The sequence below is a fragment of the Pelobates fuscus genome, chromosome 2 (assembly GCF_036172605.1).
Source record: "Pelobates fuscus isolate aPelFus1 chromosome 2, aPelFus1.pri, whole genome shotgun sequence".
In the NCBI taxonomy this organism is placed as follows: domain Eukaryota; kingdom Metazoa; phylum Chordata; class Amphibia; order Anura; family Pelobatidae; genus Pelobates; species Pelobates fuscus.
The window spans coordinates 36,254,202-36,278,383 of NC_086318.1; the positions used below are offsets into that span (position 1 = coordinate 36,254,202).

The 24,182-nt window shown below is 38.8% G+C and overlaps 1 protein-coding gene across 1 annotated transcript in view; it reads right to left on the reverse strand.

Moving 5' to 3' along the window:
* LOC134586528 (cytochrome P450 2K6-like) overlaps positions 1–23,794 on the reverse strand; it is a 41,793-nt gene extending 17,999 nt beyond the window's left edge. The window contains exons 1-5 of the mRNA XM_063442088.1: positions 23,609–23,794; positions 7,903–8,065; positions 6,115–6,264; positions 3,495–3,655; positions 2,659–2,832 (exon numbers count right to left, since the gene is read on the reverse strand). Of these exons, the coding sequence (XP_063298158.1) occupies positions 2,659–2,832; positions 3,495–3,655; positions 6,115–6,264; positions 7,903–8,065; positions 23,609–23,794 (834 nt within the window). The remainder of the gene's footprint in view (positions 1–2,658; positions 2,833–3,494; positions 3,656–6,114; positions 6,265–7,902; positions 8,066–23,608) is intronic.
* Between the last annotated feature and the right edge of the window lie 388 nt (positions 23,795–24,182).

The window sequence follows — 24,182 nt, forward strand, 5'->3', positions numbered from 1 at the left end:
CAGATTAAGTGAGAAAAAGTCACCAATAGAGGAAAAGACAAGAGGAGTTGTAAAAAAAAAAAAAAACTTTAGTTCAATACATGGTATCTTTTTTACTTTTGTTTCTATAAATGTGAGTGCATTGTACAAAATTAACAGAGCTGGCACATTTTGTTTTAGGCAAAAATAGTTGGGATTGAAAAATGTTTATGTTCTTTTTTTTTTTTTTTTTTTTTTTAAATTTCAAATATCATGGCCTGAAATGGTATATTCCCTTATAAATGCTTTGCTATTTGCATGTAAATGAAGAAACCCTATGTGTATATGTTTTTGAAGATTATTATTTTTATGCTATCTTACATTTATAATTAAGTACACATTTTAACACTCCGATATTACCGCAACTCCTGGTGTTCCTAGAAGTAACACGTATTCAGTTAGCAAATACAGGAGTCTCTGAAATGTTTTATCTTCAAAATCCATTCTTCGTCCAAGTAATATTCCCACTATTATATTTGCAACAGAGGCATTTAGAATCATGATGTTATCAAATGGTTGGCCTGTAAATGTCAAATTAATGCTATAAATATGATGCGAGGGCAATAAGGGAATACTCAAAGAAAACAAAACACAATGTTTGACATGTTCTTATTTAACAAATGCAAATGATTAAAAATTGGATATGCTTGTGTGTTTGTATAATTACATTTTACAATCGCTCACTCCCAAATATGTGCATACATTTTGAGACAGAAAAGAAAAAACTAATTTAGCCTGTAAATTTAGTCGCCAAAATAGAACTTTGTTTCAACTTTTGTTTTCTTGCTGTGAAACTAATATCTCTCAGTGTTCTTTTCTGCCCCCTACATTTTTCCAGAGGAGGTGAAAATGGTGCCTCCCTCCCCCCTCCAACATGTGTCTATTATTATTATTATTATTATTATTATTATTATTATTAATATAGTGATAAACTAAACTTTAAAATATTATGAAGGGGAAGGGGGATTTACAGTACATGAGAAAATGACACAATGACATAGGTAGATGAGGACCCTGCTCAAATGAGTTTACAGTCTAGAGAAGGTGGGGTACAAATACACAACAGGGCAGCAAAGGTGACAGCCACCAAACAAGGTGGAAAAGTAGCAGAGCTGGAGGTGAGAGTGGAATATAGCTCTTTAGGAGAGCAAGAGACAGACTTGGGTAAGTATAGATACATTACTCTGGGGGTCCATAAGCATTTCTAAACAGATGTGTTTTGAGGGACTTCTTAAACAATTGAAGACTAGGGGACAGTCTGATAGGGGTAGGCAGGCTGTTCCAAAATAAGGGAGCCACCCGCGAGAAGTCTTGCAAGCGCGGGTTAGCAGTAAGGGTGCGAACAGCGGAGAGGAGAAGGTCACCTTTCGTGTGACTGGCCATAGCTAACATTTTGATTGGCTATGGCATACCATGTGATCTAGCTGAGGATTGTGGGGTGTTCCTCTGTTGGACTGTCCTGTTTACAGCATGGAATACTGAGCTGTTTGGACTGATAATTGCCTCTTCCCTTATAATTGTCCCTTTCACCAGAACAGGCAGAATGAATACATCTATTGTATAAGAAGGGGCACAATTGACTTCCTGCTCTTAAGCTCTCATTGGCTGTGTGAATCACAGATCTGAAATATTTCGATAAGACTCTGCCACTCGCTTGTGCTCAGGTCGTATCTTATGGTTATTATTATTGTTTACTACTACACCTGTTTTGGGGATCTTCCCTCCCTATGTGGTCTCTGATACACACCTTTTACTTATTTTCAATGGCAAAATGCCTGCCAATCTTCTATCTCCCACGCAAAGTTGTTTCAACTAGAAAGTTGCTAACTAGATACAGCAGAAAGTTAAACCTAGTCTCACACTACTATGAATGACTTAGGCTATGTACAACAAAGGTAAACACACAGGTTCACCGCTAGTCTATCTCTCACAGAAGTTGAAGTTTATGTTTCTAGAAGAATCCTGCTTGGAAGTATGTTTTATTGTTTCTCCCTTTCCCCCCTGTATTGGTCAATTCCCTTAATCTGTAAATACAATCAATATGTAGTGACTATCCCCTAACCATCAATCCTCCTTTTTTTTTTTTTTTTTTTTTTTGCTACCACTTGTTTGGGCAGGAGATCCAGCCTACATGATTAGGCAGACCTCTAGTCCACCATGGGAAACTAAGCTGTTTATTTATCCCTATGCACAAAAAAACAGCCTCTTCTCCATTGCATCCCTCTCTTTTTTTCTGGTGCCAGGAACAGCACTCTGAACCAAAAACCAAAGCAAACATGTTCAAACTTGCACAAGTCAGTTCACTCAAGACGTGGCTCAGAAATAGGGATTTCAGTTGATCACTAGATTGACTACAATTTGACCAAGTCACTGTTTGGCCCAAAATGAATCTCTAAGTCTATAATAAACTAGTAAATACCATTTTTGCATAACTTTTACCTGGAAATACACATTTTGATCTCCAGTAACGTGAAGGCTTAGTGCATACAAAAACTCACACACTAAGCTTACACCAAAACATAGAGAGACAATCATTTTTTTTAATGGTCTGCTTCTGTCTATACATTTCCACTCACTTTACTCTTTGGTCATCATAATTAGATCACATAGTTTAGATTAGAAAGTTATCTTTGATGTTACCTCTTGCTGCCTGACAAGGAAAGCATCAATAAAGCTTCTTTGGTCATCTCTATCCAGGTCCTTAAGATGCTGTAGGAAGGTTTTCTGAAGAAAGGAGTGAAGCTCTGAAATATTTTTTTTGACTTTTAGATGGTCGCCAGGAAAATATCGTAACAGTGGGAACACATTATATCTCTAAAAATATAGAGTAGCATGTATTAGAAAAATGACAGTAGTGAAGTTCTATACTGTGCAATATTGTAAAGCACTTCGCAATAAGTTAGTGCTATATACATTCTAATAATAACTATAAAAATAATAACTCAAAAATACTACCTTCACTATATTGAGTAATAATAATGACACACATATTCACATGCACTTGGGCTCTTGACAAAATGATAACTTGTTTCGGTTACATACACCAAGAGTAACATTTGGAAAAGTTGTTATCTTGTTGTAAATATTTATTTTTGTTAAAGCAACAATCCAGGCACCATAATCCTTACACCTCAAGGTCGTGATGATTCCAGGAATAACTTGGCAATCTTTCCGGTTAAGTCGATAAACTATTTGTCAACAGTTTGACAATTGATCTGGGGACAAATGTCTAGCACTTAACAAAAAGCTTTTAATACAGCTGCTGGGGCACCCTTACACAGCAGGGTGTATCTAGGTGGAGCTAATGGAAGTTCCTAGCAGGAGCTCCTGGCACCAGGGGAGTGATGACGGCTCATGGCACAACCCAGGTCACTTGTTAAACCATTTGCAAATAAATTGACAACTTACATTTGGAGGGTGCCAGGTCTCTCTTTGCACTATAACCAATGCAGTTAAAAAAAAAAAAAAAAAAGTACCTGTACGGAAGGACACCCAATCAGCCTCATATTTTCATTTACAAGATGCATAAGTCTAAGTAATGTGGAATTCTGGTAGTCAAAACGGTGCCCCATCACAATTGAAGTTATTATGTTTCCAATTGCCAAGTTAATTATCATAGCTAGGTCAGTTGGCCTTCCTACCAATAAAAAACCATAAACGTGTGTAGAAGTTAATATAATTAATTTTATTTTACAATTTAAATATTAGCAGTACCTGTTTGCATTGTAAAGGATTTGAATGGTGACAAAACTAATTTCCAAACAATACGTGTGCAAATTCTCATTTACCCTGATTTTGCAACTTGATGCAGAGCATGCACAAATTTCACACTGGTGACATCATGTGTGTTGTTGTTATCATGATTTTATTCTTAAAGATAAACATTTAGGATTATATAATTTAACATCAATTGTTTTAAATAGTATACCTAACACAACATAAGAGTAAAACTGTTTTTTTTTGTTTTTTTTTTATTAATTGCTGTTCATATATTTCAGTAATACCCACAAAATATAATTATGAATAGAAAGATTTTTGAGAGATGGGGTGTTTAAATAATGAGAGGGCAAACATCGACTGGAAGGAGAGAGCATGAACTGAAACAGACAGAAGGTCATCATCATATACATAGAAAGGAATAAAAAACAAAATAGTTCAGAGTATCTTGGTAAAATAATACACTTTAATATAAAGGCACACTTACAATGTTGAAGTGGCAAACAGGCATATAGGATCAACCGGTCTCAGGATCACAGGATGAAACACAGGATCAACTTTACCCAGTCGAAATAGTTAGAATAAATAAAACAGCCTAATACAAACAATAAAAAACTCTGAAACACTATCAAAAGCCCTACGCGTTTCGTTCAAATGTTCTTGAACTTCCTCAGGGGAAAAAACGTCCTTCTGTGTGTAGGATTATACCTGAGGAAGTTCAAATGTCCTTGAACTTCCTCAGGGGCAAAAACGTCCTTCTGTGTGTAGGATTATACCTACACACAGAAGGACGTTTTTGCCCCTGAGGAAGTTCAAGGACATTTGAACGAAACGCGTAGGGCTTTTGATAGTGTTTCAGAGTTTTTTATTGTTTGTATTAGGCTGTTTTATTTATTCTAACTATTTCGACTGGGTAAAGTTGATCCTGTGTTTCATCCTGTGATCCTGAGACCGGTTGATCCTATATGACTGTTTGCCACTTCAACATTGTAAGTGTGCCTTTATATTAAAGTGTATTCTTTTACCAAGATACTCTGCACTATTTTGTTTTTTATTCCTTTCTATGTATATGATGATGGTCCATCTACCCTGAGATACTCACCGCCTTATACGATATGCCTACAATCAATTTTGGTTTGTGAGTGTGAACTACTATTCAAATTTCCACTCCCCCTTAACCCCTTAAGGACCAAACTTCTGGAATAAAAGGGAATCATGACATGTCACACATGTCATGTGTCCTTAAGGGGTTAAGAGTTTACAGTATTATGCTATGTTTGTTTCTGTTATCATTGTATCATAGATCCATTGTTATCCATATCTATTGAGGACCCGGAGGAGTCCTTATCTGCTATACATTTAGTCCAAGGGTAATTTTTTGTTGTTAACTATTACCCACTAAGAGTGTGTCCTATCCACTAGGAGGTGTATATGTACTTTCTATATTTGGCTGAAACAGACAGAAGTAGAAAACATGATATACAAATGAGAGCTAAGCACACAAAAGGAAATATGACACAATGAAATCCATCCACCGCCAAGAGGAGGGCCCTCTGGTGCTGTGCTCAATCAGAATGTAAAAAGAATGTTAGGAAGAAAGGTTCAGGCTGGGAATCATGGCCTTAAGGCCACTGAGGCCACGGTCTTGGGGTTGCTGGCCGGAGAAAGACTGCCTGGCAAGAGGGGAGATCAAAGATTTTACCTCACCTGTCTACACTCACACAGGGGTAAAAGGTTAGCCTCAGGAAAAGGGAATAAACTGCAGTTTATTTTTTTTAGTTTAATTCAAATGTTTGATTTTTTTACCAATACAAACAGTAACCACCCCCATTACAGCCACATCCCCACATTATCACCCCTATATCTCGGGTATGCTCGTATACCCCACTATTGCCCCTATTTCCCCACTATAGCCACTATTCCACCCACGAGAGCCACTACCGACCCACTGTATGCCATATCACCCAACTATATCCCCTATCCCCCCACTACAGCCACCATCCCCCAATACAAACTATCACTCACCACAACTGCCTAGGCATCTCTTAAAATTCCTGGAACCAAGAGTCATGATGAAGATGCTGTTGGATGCTTTGGAGGGTCATCATGAGTAATAAGGGCAATATCATCAATGATGCATTGCAAATTGCAGACAAACTACCCAGGTTTTGCAGGAACTCCCAACGGAACATATTTGTGAAATCACTAAATCATATTTGCCTTAAGGACTGGTTTGGAATCACTGCCCTCGGTCACAAAACAAATGGACAGAACCTTATATTCCTTATATTGTTCCAAATAGCTAAGAAACAGTTCTGAGAAACTAAGCAGTTCCAGAAATGTAAACACTGCTGAAAAGTTAACTTGTTTATATAGTACCTTTTTCGGATTCAAGTTCTTTAATCAGAAAACCAACTTCCTCAACTATTTTATCTTCTATCGTACTCCTTCCCATGCCGAAATCCCGTAAGGTGGAAAGGGTAAACCGTCTCATTTCTTTCCAATTGTCACCATGAGAAAAAGTAATGCCTATAATAGATTATACATTTGTGTTTTGTTAGAATAACATGTATTTCTTGTACAGCACTGTGGAATATGTTAGCACTATATAAATCATTTTGATATTTGTTATTAATATGTATTTACATTACTAATGCACTTTTTAAAAAAAAAAACATTTATTTTTCTCCTTTTATATATAAAGAGAAGTGTGGCTGTGGAGAATCATGTATTGCTGCTGATATGTCATGCATTCATCACCCATTGAGTGAAAAGAGGGTTTAAAGGTTGCAGCCTTCTAACCAATACATTGAAAGAAATTATTTCAAATTTTATTACAACAATGCTTTAAATAAATCCATAGGCGTGCGCAGCCTATTGCATTAGGGTGTGCACCCTGAAGCACAAGCACACGCCGCGTATATATATGTATGTATATATATATATATATATATATATATATATATATATATATGTGTATATATAGATATACACATATATACACACACACACACACACACACACACACACACATACACTGCTGTGTGTGTGTGTGTGCTGTTAGTGTGATGTGTGTGTGTGAGGGTGCTGGTAGTGTACTATGTGGGTGAGGGTGTTTGTGTGTGCGCGCTTGTGAGGGTGCTGTTATTGTACTGTGTGTGAGGGTGCTGTTTGTGTGTGTGTGTGCACTTGTGAGGGTGCTGTTAATGTGCTGTGTGTGTTTGTTAGGGTCCTGTTTGTGTTTGTGAGGGTACTGTTTGTGTGCTGTGTGTTAGGGTGCTGTTTGTGTAATGTGTGTAAGGGTGCTGTGTGTTTTTGAGAGGGTGCTGTATGTGTGGGTGCTGTATGTGTGTAGGTGCTGTGTATGTCTGTGGGTGCTGTGTATGTCTGTGGGTGCTGTATGTGTGTAGGTGCTGTGTATGTCTGTGGGTGCTGCATGTGTGTGGGTGCTGTTTGTCTGTGTGTGCTGTGTGTGGGTGCTGTATGTGTGTGTGGATGCTGTGTATGTCTGTGGGTGCTGTATGTCTGTAGGTGCTGTATGTGTGTGGGTGATTGTGGGGGGTGGAGGTGGGGGTACATTACTCAATATCTCCCCTCCCTTCTTACTTTATGTGGGGAGGGGGGATTCTTGTTCCTTGCTACATTCCCTGGTGGTCCAGTGGAGGTGGGGGCAGATCAGTTAATATCCCCCCTCCCTTGTTACCTTATGCCTGGGAGGGGAGATCCTTGTTCTGCCATCCTTCCCTGGTGGTCCAGTGGTGAGTGAACTCTAGCCTGCGGGGCTAGAGTTCACTCTCGCGAGATCTGAGCGTTGCCGCTGCAACGCTCAGATCTCGGGAGAGGAACCCGGCGGAGCTGCTGGCAAGAGCTCTGCCGGTCCTCTCCTGCCTCCTCACTGCCTGTGGGTCGGTGGGGAGGGAGGCTGAGAGCAGAGCTGGCGTTTGGATGGCGCTGGCTCTGCATGAACCGACAAGGGAGATCCTGAGATCTCCCCTGTCGGTCTCAATACATATGCGTGCTGTGGGGATTAGGGTGTGCCCAGGTACACCCGGCACACCCGGTGCGCACGCCTATGAATACATCCTTGAAAATGACAAACCATGCTAAGGAGAAAGAACATATGTAATAGTACAACTGAAAGCTGTACATATATAATAACGTAGATACCCCATCCGTGGTTAATGTCTTCAAATATTCGGACAAAAGGCCTTTCAGCAAAGTCATCTGCATTGTCCACGAGAGCGCTCTTCACTGTTTCATATCCTGAGAGAACCACCATTTTCACACTTCCCATCTGAATTCTAAAAATTGGACCATATTGCTTTGAAAGCTGAAAAAAATATCAGATATATATTATGATTACCCAAATGTATGCATTATTTCTGATCATTCATGTTGGGTCAATGGCTTAGTACCCCCATGGCCCCACCCACCCCTTCCCGCTTCCCCAGTCAGGATTGTTGGGAGGTATGCTATCTATCTAATTGCTATGAGTCATTATGGGTATATGTATCCTAATAAACATTTACAAACCCTTGGCAGTCAAAACTCAGGCTTACATGCCAATCTAGCTGGCACACTTAGTGTTGTTTCAGCAATCCCGGCATGGTCCTGGTGTCCTGGGTGTTGCGCAAGTGCATTTAATATTGCACTCACGCTATGCTTTTTGGGGACAATTCACTTGTGCCCCAATAGTTGGAAAACAGGGAAAAAGTTGAAAATGTGGGACAGGACCCAGAAATCAGGACATAAAATATAAAACAAAATTCAAAGATTATTTGTTACACAGACCAAAAAAAGATATCTACTGATCAGTATGGTTCTTAAATCTGGTAACCTCTCTGTTGAATTATGTTTTTTACACAGCAATACTGGTGTTTTGCAAAAGCTGACAGTTAGTGTCTTGCACCTTCCCAGAGTAATTTGTCAAATAGTTTAAATTTGGTTTGACAACTTACCGGAGCTCCACCAAATGGCCATAGTGGTCATGATGCTTGGATTATTTCCTTAAAATGGCATTGTCAGAGATAATTGAATTAGAGGCATTACTTGTTTCTCAATATTATAGCAATTTGAGGCTAATAATTAAACAAAACCGTGGGGGTTCTCAGGATCTCATTTAGGGTATCACCCCAGGTCACCTCCCAGGTAATACCTCTGAAACTGGACCTTATCGGTGAAAATGTAATCTGGGCATTGCACATCCTATCATCCTTCTGTGCCACCAAACATTCTCCATAATATGTATTTTGTTCTTTAATCTCCACACAGAACCATCCACCAAATAACTCTGATTGAACTGAATAACTAAAATGAGCTAGTAATTGTGATTGTTTGTCTCCTTATTTGTTTTGAATTGTATATTTTGAAAATATAATAAACAAATTGCAACCATTATTTCCCAAGGGACACCTATTTTCTATTTGTTGTTTTTCTCATATTGGACAAGGTTAAACAATAATTTGACCAATTCCAATCCATTAATTGGCAATGCATCTACATTTGTGGGTAGGAGCAGATTTATTGTTTTTAAACTACATACAAAATGTCTTATCACCAGTATCCTTTCTTCAAGTTTCTCCTGAATGTATACTTGTGAGTAATTCAAAATGAGTAAGCTGTGGGGGTCCATGAATAAAAATGTAAAAAGAAAAATACTTTTTCAATTTTAATAAGAAAAATACATTAGGACATGCCCACACCTTAAGCCTAGATTTCAATCCTAGCCAGAGACCACCTTACTAACAAGACAGCTAATGATGTATATCAGTATACTTCAAATCCTCATGGATGGATAAACAAAAGTTCTTAAAACAGTTGGAACCCAAAACATAAAATTGTCTTCTCTGTTGTTTATAATTTTCATAAAAAAATAAATAAGGGGGCGTGGCCTGGCAGCTAATGGACACAGACGCCGCTTGAGCCGTCAGCTCCAACGAGGGTGATCAGATAAACAGTGACTAAACCCACAGTACCTACTTATTCGAGACATTCTCATATCCCGGGGTGACTGGATACCATCATGTCCAAGAGGGCACCAAAAAAAGCAAAAATGTGACCGGTAACACTCCAAATGTCCTAGTTCACAAGTTCACCTACAGCCCGCTCAGATAGAAGTGACAGCACATCGATATCAGCAGGAAATGATGCCCCTGCCTCAGAAACAGCTCTCCAAAAGATGCTCTAAGACCTGCAGCAAACCCTCCAAGCGGAATTTGCTAAATTAGCCAGGGATGTACACGCTGATATTAAAGCAATTGGTGAGCGCACGTCAGCATTAGAAGACAAGGCGGAAGAAATTATCGATGCCCACAACAACCTAGCTGCAAATTGTGAAGCGCTAGAAACACACCTCGCACGCTTGGAAGCTAAAGTAGCCGATCGAGATAGACATAACAATATACGCATTCGTGGGATCCCGGGAAGAGATCAAACCCTCTGAACTGGAAGAATTTGCTGTCGGCCTGTTTAAAATGTTGTGCCCAGGCCTTACAAAGGAAGATCTGCGCCTGGATCGTATCCATCGCTTACCAAAGCCTAAATTTCTAGCTAACGCTGTTCCCAGGGATGTCATCACACGTATTCATTACTTTACTACTAAAGAAGCGGTGATGAGAGCAGCAAGCAATACAGGGGCAATACCGATGGAATTCGCAGGGGTGAAGCTATTCACTGACCTATCAGCAGCGACCCTGTCAAAACGCAAGGAACTGGTATAACAAGAGCGTCAAGCGAAGCAGACATTCTCTACAAGTGGGGATACCCCACCCGCCTTCTCATAAAAAAAAATGGAGCCGAACACCACTCGAAGTCTGAGGGAGCTAGGCTGCTGGGGGAATGGAATCTGCATGTTGCAATACAAGATAAAGCTAATCCATCCCATACCCTCCACGAATCGCCTACGAAGGTCGCAAAAAATTGGACCACAGGAAAGAAACACAAGTGACAATGAGCTTTTCTAAACCTCCTGAACTGAGCAAAGCCTTTAAGGTCACCCTGCCATAACGCCAGGATACCTGAGCATGAGATAATCTGTTCTGTGACAATGTTTTTGGAATGATACCTATTTGAATGCCTAGAATAACAGACAATGCTTATTTATAATGCTTTTTGAAGGTTTAAAATGTAAGAAACGAAATACACTGACAAGCAATAAGATGTTTGATAACCTGAGTCTATATAGACATATGAGTTGTAGGTACACCTGTACTCTCAACCCACCCTCCCACCCATGTATGCTCTATAGGGCCATTATCCTTCACAGTAATGTCAGATACAGTTTTTCTGATAACTATCTTGTACATAGTTTTTCCCCTGTTCTATATCCCCCCCCCCCCCCGACCGCAACTCCCACATACGCCCAACTTGGTCACAGTAAGTGAGGGTAATCAATGGTACCACTCCAGCCAACCAACTGAAATAACCCAGAAACTAAAGAGACACACCAACGGAGGTCACATTAAGCTAAAAGTGACTACCACTTACCAACCTACCCATATACCCAAACTCCAACAAGAAGGCTCGAAATTTCCAAATTTCCTATGCATACATGGGACCACAACCCAGAGAACAAAAAGGCTCACTAACATGGTTAAAATAATAGTGTTCAAAAACATGGAAATATTTCACATCAATGGCTATAACGGTTTTATCTCTAAACACCAAAGGGCTTAACTTAAAAGGAGACTGGCTCTTGTAGAAGCTAAAAAAGATAAAGCCACAGTCGCTTTTTTCCAAGAGACCCATTTCTTAAATTCTAACATGCCCAAATTTTCCTCCAAACAATACCCTATTGGATATCATGCAGGTTACTCAAAAAAAGAGAGGAGTCTCGATCTTATTTAACAAAGATATAGCCTTCTCGCTACACAAAAAAATCGGTGACAAATAAGGTCATTCCCTTCTAGTCCAATGCCTAATCAACAACGAACTCTACACATTAATAAATGTCTATGGTCCACAGGGCTGCCTCCCGGGCCCGCCCACACCCTACCTAGTCCGCTGACAATGATGCAGGAATGAATGTGGTGTTTATAGTGGAAGTGAATTAGAATGTGTGTAATGGATGTAGTGTGTGTGTGTATTAGATACTGTTTGTGCAGTGAATGCAGAGTGTGTGTGTTTGTGTAGCGGATGCAGTGTGTATAGTGAATGCAGAGTGTGTTTGAGTAGTGGATGTAGTGTGTGTACAGTGATGTAGTGGATGTAGTGTTTGTATGTACTAGATGAAATGTGTTTAGTGGATGCAGTGTCTGTAGTGTGTGTATTAGACGCAGTGTCTGTGTATAGTGAATGCAGAGTGTTTCAATTTGTGGTGGATGTAGTGTGTGTACTGTGAATACAGGATGTTTGTGTAGTGGATGATGTGTGTACAGTTAATGCAGAGTGTGGGTCAGTATAGTGAATCCAGAGTGTGTGCATAGTTTAGTGAATGCAGAGTGTGTGTTAGTGTGTAATGAATGCAGAGTGTGTGTTAGTGCAGTGAATGCAGAGTGTGTCAGTGTAATGAATGTAGTGTGTGTGTTAGTGCAGTGAATGCAGAGTGTGTGTAAATGTGTAGTGAATGCAGAGTGTGTGTAAATGTGTAGTGAATGCAGATAGTGTGTTAGTGTGTAGCGGATGCAGAGTGTGTTAGTGTGTAGTGGATGCAGAGTGTGTGTTAGTGTAGTGAATGCAGAAAGTGTTTGAGTAGTGGATGTAGTGTGTGTACAGTGATGTAGTGTGTGTTTGTGTAGTGGATGTAGTGTTTGTATGTACTAGATGAAATGTGTTTAGCGGATGCAGTGTCTGTAGTGGATGTAGTGTGTGTATTAGACGCAGTGTCTGTGTATAGTGAACGCAGAGTGTTTCAATTTGTGGTGGATGTAGTGTGTGTACTGTGAATACAGGATGTTTGTGTAGTGGATGCTGTGTGTACAGTTAATGCAGAGTGTATGTTAGTGTAGTAAATGCAGAGTGTGTGTGTCAGTATAGTGAATCCAGAGTGTGTGCATAGTTTAGTGAATGCAGAGTGTGTGTTAGTGTGTAATAAATGCAGAGTGTGTGTTAGGGTGTAGTGAATGCAGAGTGTGTCAGTGTAATGAATGTAGTGTGTGTGTAAATTTGTAGTGAATGCAGGGTGTGTGTTAATGTGTAGTGAATGCAGAGAGTGTGTTAGTGTAGTGAATGCAGAGAGTGTGTTAGTGTAGTGAATGCAGAGTGTGTTAATGTGTAGTGAATGCAGAGAGTGTGTTAGTGTGTAGCGGATGCAGAGTGTGTGTTAGTGTAGTGAATGCAGAGTGTTAATGTGTAGTGAATGCAGAGAGTGTGTTAGTGTGTAGGGGATGCAGAGTGTGTGTTAGTGTAGTGAATGCAGAGTGTGTTAATGTGTAGCAAATGTCAGTATAGTGGATGCAGTGAGTGTGCTAGTGTGTAGTGTATGCAGAGTGCATGTTGTATTAGTGAATGCAGTGTGTGTATTGTATTAGTGTATTCGTGTATGCAGTGTGTGTGTTAGTGTATGCAGTGTGTGTTGTGTTGGTGTATGCAGTGTGTGTTGTGTTAGTGTATGCAGTGTGTGTGTGTTGTGTCAGTGTATGTTTTGTTACTGTATGCAGAGTGTGTGTTGTGTCAGTGTATGCAGTGTGTGTTGTGTTAGTGTATGCAGTGTGTGTTGTGTCAGTGTATGCAGAGTGTGTGTTGTTAGTGTATGCAGTGTGTGTTGTGTTGGTGTATGCAGTGTGTGTTGTGTCAGTGTATGTAGTGTGTGTGTTGTGTCAGTGTATGTAGTGTGTGTGTGTGTAAATGTGCAATCTGGGGGGGGAGTAAAATGTATATGTTCTGTAGCATAACAAAATACAAGAGTCTGATGTACAAGCAAAATTAATTTTTGACTGTTTCATCACAAGACACATAATTTAACCCTTTGAGTGTCCTCCTACAGTTGGGAAGGCTATTTATATCAGAAAATGTTCTCTTCTTCAGTGATGGCTTAACCCTCTGGCACTCCTGATGTTGTAGTCTGTACACCCTTTAATGGCTGGCAGAGCATTATGTGAAGTGTAGTTCAAATGATCAGGAATTCTGGAGGTTAAGCCATCACTTCCCTGCAGAGTATTATTGATTTGTATGCAGTCCATATGGCAACCCTGGCCAAATAATACATTGCAGGTTGTTCTGCTGTCGTGTAAGGTAGGATAGCCTGGAGCTATTGCTTAAGGTTACACTCATTATTTGGATTCTCTATATGTTTTGCTCAGCACAGCACTCAGATAAAATACCATACCAGAACAGCTATTACATTTACATCTTCACATTGAGGTCATCAAGTTGTGTATGGCTTAGCATAATGAGAGTATTAGTCCAAAGCAGACAGAAGGGGAGGAAGGGGCATTTTCACATAAATAAAAAAAATAAAAAATAATTTAATTAAATGTTATTCCCCCCTCCCTGCTTATCTGGTCCAGGGAGGGGGAGATTCCATCCCTGGTGGTCCGGTGCCCCCCCCCCCTGCTCCCTGTTACCGCAGAGGGGGCCCAGCACACTGCCTGTTCTCCTCTCTTCTCTCTTCCAATAACTCTCGCGAGACCCGCGGAGCGTTGCCATGGCAAGAGAGAAGAGAGGAGAGAAGAGAGGAGAACAGGCAGTGTGCTGGGCCCCCTCTGCGGTAACAGGGAGCCGGGGGCCCGCGGCTGCCCACATAGATAGCGAAATTCGCTATCTATGTGTGCAGAAAGGGAAAGTGGGGCCCAGGACTGCCAGAGCAGTCCGGGCCCCCCAGAGCCGCCGGGCCCGTGACAACCGTCATGGTTGTCACCCCCTGATGGCGGCCCTGATGGTCCACACGTGAACCAAACAGAATACTTGACTAAGTTTCTCAATCTAGCAGACACACACAAATTTGGAACCTTGATCATAGGAGGAGACACAAACTTGATCTTAGACAACAACATAGATTCCTCATCTAGTTCACATATTTCCCAGAAAACGGTAAACAGACGCACCGCCTCTTCAAACATCATCCGCAAACAACTACACAACACGGGATATATAGACATATGGAGGATATTGCATCCTTCCGAAAAATATTTTTCATTCCACTCACAAGCCCACAACTCTTACTCAAGAATAGATAGGTTTTTACTACACTCTTCTTGAAACCCTATAATTTAATCCTCAACCATAGGACTAATCACATGGTCTGATCATGCCCCTATTACTCTTACGCTGCGCACAAAATGTCCTAACAAAGGGACAGGGTCATGGCGAATAAATGAATCCCTTTTGCGTGACCCTAAAATTATTACACAACTCAAAGCAGACCTAGACACATACTTTCTTATCAACACCACGGACGACACCCCCATAGAAACGGTCTGGCAATCGCACAAGGCAGTGATTAGGGGTTCACTTATCAAACATGCTAGCTTTGCCAAGAAAAAGAGGCTGCAATTATATAATGACCTAATTCGACAAATCACAACACTTACGCACGATAACAAGTCCAACCCGTCACAGGCCACCTATGATACCTTAAGGTCCCTCCAAATCTAATTGTCGGAGATAGAAATAGACAGAACTTACCACATCCTACAACGCTATGAACACAAATTCTTCGCCCAAGGGAACAAAGTAGGGGCGACCTTAGCCTCTAAACTTAAAACGCGACTAACTAATTCACGAGTAGCACATATCTTGACCTCTGACAAGAAAAAACGTATGAATCCTCAAGATATCGTAGACGAATTTTCGCATTATTACAGCACTCTATATAATCTTAAGGACAATTCCCACACACACACACTGACTTAAACACAAGTGAAAGAATTCTTGGATACAGTGACTCTACCCACACTAAAGGAAGATGAAATAGACCACATTAAACAACCGATTACGGCAGATGAACTAAGAAAGACGATCGCACAGCTACATCAGCATAAATCACCAGGGCCAGATGGTCTCACAAATATTTATTATCAAACCTTCGTTGATACACTATCACCACATCTTATTAACCTATTTAACCACTGCTTCTTCACAGGCGACATGCCAGCTGACATGCTACAATCCCACATAGAAACATAGAATGTGACGGCAGATAAGAACCATTCGGCCCATCTAGTCTGCCCAGTTTTCTAAATACTTTCATTAGTCCCTGGCATTATCTTATAGTTGGATAGCCTTATGCCTATCCCACGCATGCTTAAACTCCTTTACTGTGTTAACCTCTACCACTTCAGCTGGAAGGCTATTCCATGCATCCACTACCCTCTCAGTAAAGTAATACGTCCTGATATTATTTTTAAACCTTTGTCCCTCTAATTTAAGACTATGTCCTCTGGTTGTGGTAGTTTTTCTTCTTTTAAATATAGTCTCCTCCTTTACTGTGTTGATTCCCTTTATGTATTTAAATGTTTCTATCATATCCCCCCTGTCTCGTCTTTCCTCCAAGCTATACATGTTAAGATCCTTTAACCTTTCCTGGTAAGTTTTATCCTGCAATCCATGAACCAGTTTAGTAGCCCTTCTACCCCCTACCCAAACCAGGCAAACCAGCCAACACATGCTAAAACTTTAGACCCATCTCTCTTTTAAACTGTGATACTAAACTGTATGCAAAAATCTTAAAAGCACTATATGCAGGACCATCAGCAAAAGTCACTAATGCAGGGTTCTTCTCGACACCCTTCCAAATCACAAATGGAACCCGTCAAGGATGCCCACTGTCGCCACTATTATTTGTGCTATCTGTGGAACCATTAGCATATAAAATTAGAAATAACCCATACATAAAATTAATTTCCCTGTCAAACACGATCTGCAAACTATCGATGTTCGCGGATGATGTCCTAATTTCCATGTCTAATCCAGACTCTTCTTTACCCCACCTAACCAATACATTAAAAGAATACAGTAAAATATCTTATTACAAATTAAACCAGACAAAAACACAAGCTCTCCCAATCCGACTTTCAACACAGCAAGTACAAGCATTGAAACAAGCATACACATTCGATAGGAGACAAATGCACCTCACATACCTAGGTGTCAAAATAGCAGCCACATACAGAGGAATCACCACACTTATCTACTTCCCCCTTCCACAAATGTGTAAGAGCATCCTTCATAAATGGAGAGATGTGAAATTATCATGGCTAGGAAGGATAAACACCATAAAGATGATGGTACTGCCGAAATTGCTATACACCTTCCGAATGCTCCCACTACCCATTTCACCCACTCTAGGCAAACAAATTCAGAAAATACTTACGTCCTATATATGGGAGAAGAAAAGACCCAGAATACCCCTGCAGCTACTCCAAGCCCCTGCCAGAGAAGGAGGCATGGGATTTCCCAACATTCTGTCATACTAAAGAGCGGTGATCTTAGAAAATGCAATAAAAATAAAGCACACATTGCAATGGATAGATATAGAAAATGAGTACAGCCCTAAAGGCACAGTGCTAGACCACATGTGGACCCCTAAAAAGCTGAGATCCATGCAAATCGCACCCCTACCTCTTACCAAATACCTAATTCAAGCTTGGGACCACCGACACCGTAACCACATAACGACAGAAAAGTTCTCCTCTAGGGCACCGATTACAGCATTTCATTCAATCTCCCATTGGCTGTCTCTGCACAAATGGAGAGAAAAGGGGCACACCTAATAGCAGACGTATGCAAACAAGGAACTATATTACCGTTCCCAGAACTACAAAAATCTTCAATCTTCCTTTATCGTTCATTTTTCCATATCGCCAATTAAAAAGCCTAATCTTGGACAGAGTGGTACACCCAGTCTTATCCCCCCAGCCCCCCATGCAGGAGATCCAGAGGTTATATGATCATTGCCAAAAGGTCCCGATCAAAAACAAATCCCTTTCCTTGAGCTATACAGTATTACAGAGCCAAACACCCGCACCTGAATTCACTTACCTTAAACAATGGGAAAAAGAATGTAATTTGTCATTCAATAATGAGATGTATAGAAAGGTGAACTTGGTGGATAGTACCGCCACAAAAAAGATCACTCAGTGGAGCGCTGAATTCAATGTCTTACCCCTAATTGTATTGGGGGAATCAAATATCACTTGTAGGTATAATAGGACTAGAAAAAAAGTTAAAACATATAATGGTGCAGTATGCCAATGCACTATGGATAAAAATGGAGGGGGGGAGTATATATTCAACTCACATGGTGAAGAGCCTGGAGATATGCTCAAATCACAGCAGCCTTAGGTATATATGGTTATGCCAAACCTCCTCTGGATAAACGGCTCAGAGATGTAGGAATATATGTAAGAAGAACACATCAAGAGCAACAGTGCATGAAAAGTGCTCACCTGAATTGGAGCCTGTTATACTAGGCTCTATGTATAGATGCCTCTGTGCCTTTAAGGGAGGCACTAGCCCTCTTAAATCAGGATCCAGGAAGCAGTGGAAGATCCACACATGTAGTGTATATAAAAAATAACAATTTATTGGGGATTACAAAAAAAAGTAATTAAAAACCACAATGGGAATATACCAATAATAAAATCAATGTGTAGATCTTCCTTGATGGTCCAAGACGCGTTTCGCTGTAGGGCTTTCTCGATCGGATGAAATAGCTTCCTGAATGGGCGGCACTTAAATTCCTACACCGCCCGCTTGATTGGTGTTCACTTTCGTTCGGCGGCAAATCATGTTGCCCATGAATTGTGGGGATATTTATGGGATGATAATATTAAACAGTCGAGAATTGCCCACTATTTAAATTCTCTTAGATCTAGAAGATCGGTATCATGTAAGTGAAATGTATTCCATACAAATAAAATCACAATTTGTTATAAAAATAGATATAATTTATTGTGACAAATAATAATGATTTTAGTATTAGGCAGCATGCATGATAATAATCAGTGAATATTTAGTATAACATGAGTATGCAATACAATGGCTATGATAAAACACGTTCCAATGGCTAACAGCATCAATTGTCAAGACAAGATTTATGAGGTACTTCAGACAGAAAGTAAAACTTCACACACAGTGCAGCGAAGAGCCATAAAACCTTGGCTAACAGTTAACTGAATAACCCTTTCAATGCTGGCTAGATCCTCCTAGGCATTTAACAAATTCTTATGTAATTTTCAAATAAAATAACATTTAAACCAGCTCATTAATCATATCCTGGAACCATCCAATAAGCATAATCTACCAGATTCTATAAGCCGAATTTTAATTTGCCTAAAAAAATATCTTATCTTATTTTAGAGCAAATCAATACATCTGGATAAAAAACGTTGGTATGCTAACACGTGATAATATCACATCAATATATATATAATTATACTTAATTCCACCTGCAGAATTGAATGTTTATAACTATATATTCTTTAGTTAACTAAGATTTTTAAATATTGAAATCTGACCGTGATTTATCCAGTCATATATCATGCTATTAGATTTTTAATTAATTTAGATTAATTAAATAAAGCCAGCATAATTACCAGTTAAGTAGATGTTCTCATCAGATGAGTAGGTAGTCCCAGGATTGGTTGTATGCGTGTATGATTGATTGAATGGAGGTGTGTAAGTAATAGTGGAAAATAGTGTTGCTTAGAAAGTAAGAGTAAAATTCTAAGTGTTTCTTGAGTTGGGTCCAAGAGAGTTTGAATGTTAGTTAGTCCCAGAGTGAATATCTGTCATCTCTCTGCATGTCCGAATCTGAAAGCCCAAACTCCAACTTCAACTCCTAACTCTTCTTCCCTTTGTCCTAACTTTTAAAGGGAAAGATTCTCTGTACGTCATCAGTTCATAAGGCCAATAGGAAACTGAAGGTGTGGTCAACCTGCAGATTGCAATTTAGGTTTTTGGTCTATAGAGGGCAGTCTTGCCTCACTAAACCTTCCTATCCAGGAAACAGTTAACTTTTCCTGATGACGATTTTGACGTCATTTGGCTTATCTATATGACTACCTATTACTTAAATTTGCTGTCAGTTCAAACCGTTTCTTTGGTTTTTCTCCAGACAGTGCGTCGACAATTCCTGCTGTAATTTCTAAAACTGACAGTTTAAACTTAATTTCAACTTTTACTTTACAATGGGACCTTGTAAAATTTAGAAAGTAAAATTAATTACTAATCTTCTCTGTCACTAATGTCTGCGTTTATAATTATTTCTATACCATTAACACTTAGACATAGCATTTTATCCCTCTGCCTCATTGTATCACTTGGTTTGTTTATATAATGCATTCCTTAGCTCATGCTAGTGTTTAGTTACAAAAAGGCAATTATGTGTCTCTTTGTTAGTCCGAAATCCAAAATGGAGTCTGCTCTGTTCTGAGTGACTCTGACAATATACACTTTCAATTTCTATTTTAGCACAAAATGTCTGCAGATATAAATATCCTGACAGAATGCAGTAAATGTATAGAGAATTATAAAGTGCAAAGTACATAATACAGCAGAAAATATGGCTAGCTTATATTGTAAACATATAGATTATAATAGGACACGTATATCGATCTTGTAAAATATATAGCCATCAAGTAAGTAATATATACAGAACAAGAAATAGATAAAAGAGGATTAGATAAATATTATCAATAATAAAATTTAAAAATAGGGAAAATTTACTTTAAAAAATGACAGAGCTCGAAGTCGTTATTAAGACCATTAGGTTGCATACTATTTAGATTAAAAATCCATTTCATTTCTGTCTGGCCCATTTTTTTGATGATGTCATCTCCTCTCCAGTTAAAATCAACTTTTTGGATTCCTAAAAAAGTCATTTGTCCCGGGTCGCTATTATGATTCATTTTAAAGTACAATGATAAACTGTGCATCATGTAACCTTTCCTGATATCACACACATGTTCCTGTATCCTAATCTGTAAAGGACGGGTGGTGCGTCCTATATAAGCAAGGCCACAATAAATCATGTAAATCACATGTTTAGAATAACATGTAATAATCTCTTTCATTTTACATTTTTTATTGCTATTTTGAGGGTGTTGAAATTCTGTTAGGTGGTGCTTATGGCTGTTGGTGTTTTTACAAGCACTACATACACCACAACCATAAAGCCCACTAGATTCATTAAATTGACTTTTTCTACTTTTGTTTAAAGAGTAGTTTTGAGTTAGATCACACTTTAGGTTGGAAACACCCCTATAGACAACTTTCGGTCTTACTGGGAGAATCTGGTTAAGTACCTCATCACTCATCAAAATGGGCCAGTGTTTAATTAAAATCTTTTTCAATTGTTCACTCTGGCAATTAAAATCACAAATAAACGGTACCGTCTCCTCATACGTATTTTGTTTTTTCTCTTTGTATCTAATTAGTGACTGCCTATCTTGTAAATCGACATCTTGAAATGCTTTTTTAAGAAGTGTGTCATTATAGCCTTTGTCACTAAAATCACCAATATTTTCTCTGCTTGTTCATGAAATTTATAATTATCAGTGCAGTTTATTTTTATTCTCATAAATTGAGATTTAGGGACATTTAGGAGCCATGGGGAGTAATGGCAGCTGTTGCCTTGAATGTAGCTGTTGACATTAACTTTTTTTTAAAATGTACTAGTTTTGATTTGATTACCCTCTATATAAATATTGAGGTCCAAAAATTTGACACATTCCTTACTATAGGAGTTAGTAAGTATAATATCCCAACCATTGTCATTAAGGTGTTCCAAAAAGTTATTCAATGATGTCTCGTCTCCCTTCCATATTAGGAAGATATCGTCGATATAGCGGCAGTAGGTCACCAGATTCGCAGCCCATTCTTGATGTTCCAAAATGTGCCTCTGTTCCTACAATGCCATGAACAGATTGGCATAACTGGGTGCGAATCTGGTGCCCATCGCCGAACCACATAATTGCAGGTAAAACTCATCGTTATACTAAAAGTAGTTGTTAGTAAGTATCCAACAGATCCCTTCCAGTATGAAATTTACTTGTGTAGATGGAAACATGTCTGATGTCATTAAAAAATATTTGATAGCTTCACAGCCTCTATCATGTGCAATAACCATGTAAAGAGAACTGACGTCGGCCGTGACCAAAAAATATTTGTCTTCCCACTGTATATCTTCTATGGCCTGTAAAATATTGAGGGTGTCTCTTAAATAACTCGGGCAGCTTTGTACAATTGGCTGTAAACAGTCGTCTATGTACTGTGACAACCTGCTAGATATGGAGCCAATACCTGAAATGATGGAGCGGCCTGGTGGTTTATCTATGGATTTGTGTATCTTGGGGAGATGATAATATATTGGTATTTTTGGGAATTGTACATTAAGAAAATTAAATTATTTTTTACTTAGAATACCTTGCATTTTTCCTTTGTCAATTAATACATTATAGGTGATCTTAATATCATTAGTCTGATCTTTTGGTAGAGTTTTATAGGTGCTAATATCTCCTAATAGTCTAAGGGATTCTTCCAAGTAAGTTTCTTTTTCTAGCAGTACAGTGGTTAACATCTATACAAGCCCTAATGGGGATTACAACTTGTTATTCATATATAGAAGTGCACAAAAAAATCCTTTATAGATGGTACTATACACCTGATAAATTGAGCAAAATATACCCCAACACAACTAACAACTGTTGGCGGTGCGAACAAACCAGAGGGACAATGTCCCACATCTGGTGGGACTGCAAAGCTATTAGACCACTCTGGAACACGGTCCAAACAGTCTGGACAAAGTTTACAAATGTGCAACTAACGATCACACTTAAGATGAGTATTTTCCTACTGATTCCAAACCATATATCTCAAGCAGACAAACAACTATTACTGTTAATGATACTAGTAACCTGATAGCCTGCAACTGGAAAAAAGCAGTCTGCCCATCATCATCTGCACTAGAACACAAAATCAAACAATTCATTAAATATGAATTACTCACAAACACTGCCTGTAAACAGAGCATGATTACACATTATAACTGGCAAAGATGGACTGAACTGGAATTAACCACTGAGTCTGCAGACGTCCTGAACAATCCCTGATATGGGGGGCTCATAACATAGCCTAAACATAGACAATCCCTCCTTACATACATTAACAGGGAAGGACTTTAGAACTGGTTTTATTACAGGGAATACGATTATAAAAAAAAAAAAAAACTGGTGTACAAATTATGCTAACTGAAACGACAAGTGATATTGTAACCACATTTATATGCCTTCTATGCCTGAGATGTCACTGTACCAGAACCTGTATGTGTACTAATATAATGTACTGTCTAAGAAATCCAGCGTACTTATTACTCTCACATCCTTATTTGTGTACCCTCCCCTCCCCACCCTATTTCTCTTCTGTACCCCTCAAACCCTAAACAAAAACTCTCAATAAAATATGAATTAAAAAAAAAAGGAATTAGCAAGATAAAAAAAATAATAAATTCTCACGGATTGTAAGCTTGTTTGAACTTCAATAATTGTAAAGTGCCATGGACTATGCTGGCGCTATGTTGATTGTAGTTCAATAGTTCAATATAATTGCATCTTGACATAGCTTTACTTACCAAAGTGTTAAATTAATTTTTCCAAAAACTGCCATGGATGACATAGTGAAAGATTTTTGAATGAAAAAAATGCCTGCACCAGTTACATTTGATCAGTTGATCCACTCCGAATTTCAAAAGTTTTATGTAATTTATAAAAACATGTAGGTACACATAACTAGAGAAATTAAATCACAATTCAGCAAAAACGTAGTGTAATGCCAGTAATGTTTCAGTAATTCATTCGTTGAAATATTTAAGTCCCCCAGTCATTAAATAGTTAAATAAGAGGCATTAGAGATGAAAACATTGTATGTTTTAACTGCCGAATATCTTGTTGTATATACAAACAAACAAACAAAAAAAAAAACTAATATAAAAGGTTACCTCCATAAGTGCCTGGGATGGCCTCATTAGGTTTATCATGTGCAGATTTCCTATTAAGGGCAAAGCTCTGGGTCCAGGAGGGAGATTTTTTCCAATGTTTTGAATCCATAATTTTAGTATATGAAGAAGGTACAAAACAGCCAAGGCAAAGAGGACACCAGTTATTGAGAAATGTGTAAAACTCATCTCGTAGGAGCTTGTACAGGTGTTTCACGTGGCTAAAATGAAAAATAGTGGAACTGTATAAAAGTATTGGTTGTCTGTTAAAAGCATAAATTATTAACCAGTATAACTATGTTCATGTTGCCAGACAATGATAAAATAAACAACAATTGCAAAATAAAATATTAATTGTATTATAACTGATTGAGAGGTCATATGATCAACACAGATGGTTTATACAACAAATTATAATGTATGATTGAACACAGAATTGGTTAATGTAAGGCAAAAACAAAGAATTTCACGTTGTCTCCTAAGCATCTATTTCATATTTTCTTCTTCAGGCTTCAATATTTCAAAACAGGATTCAAATTTAACATACCTCCCTTTTAATTAACATACACCCACATTT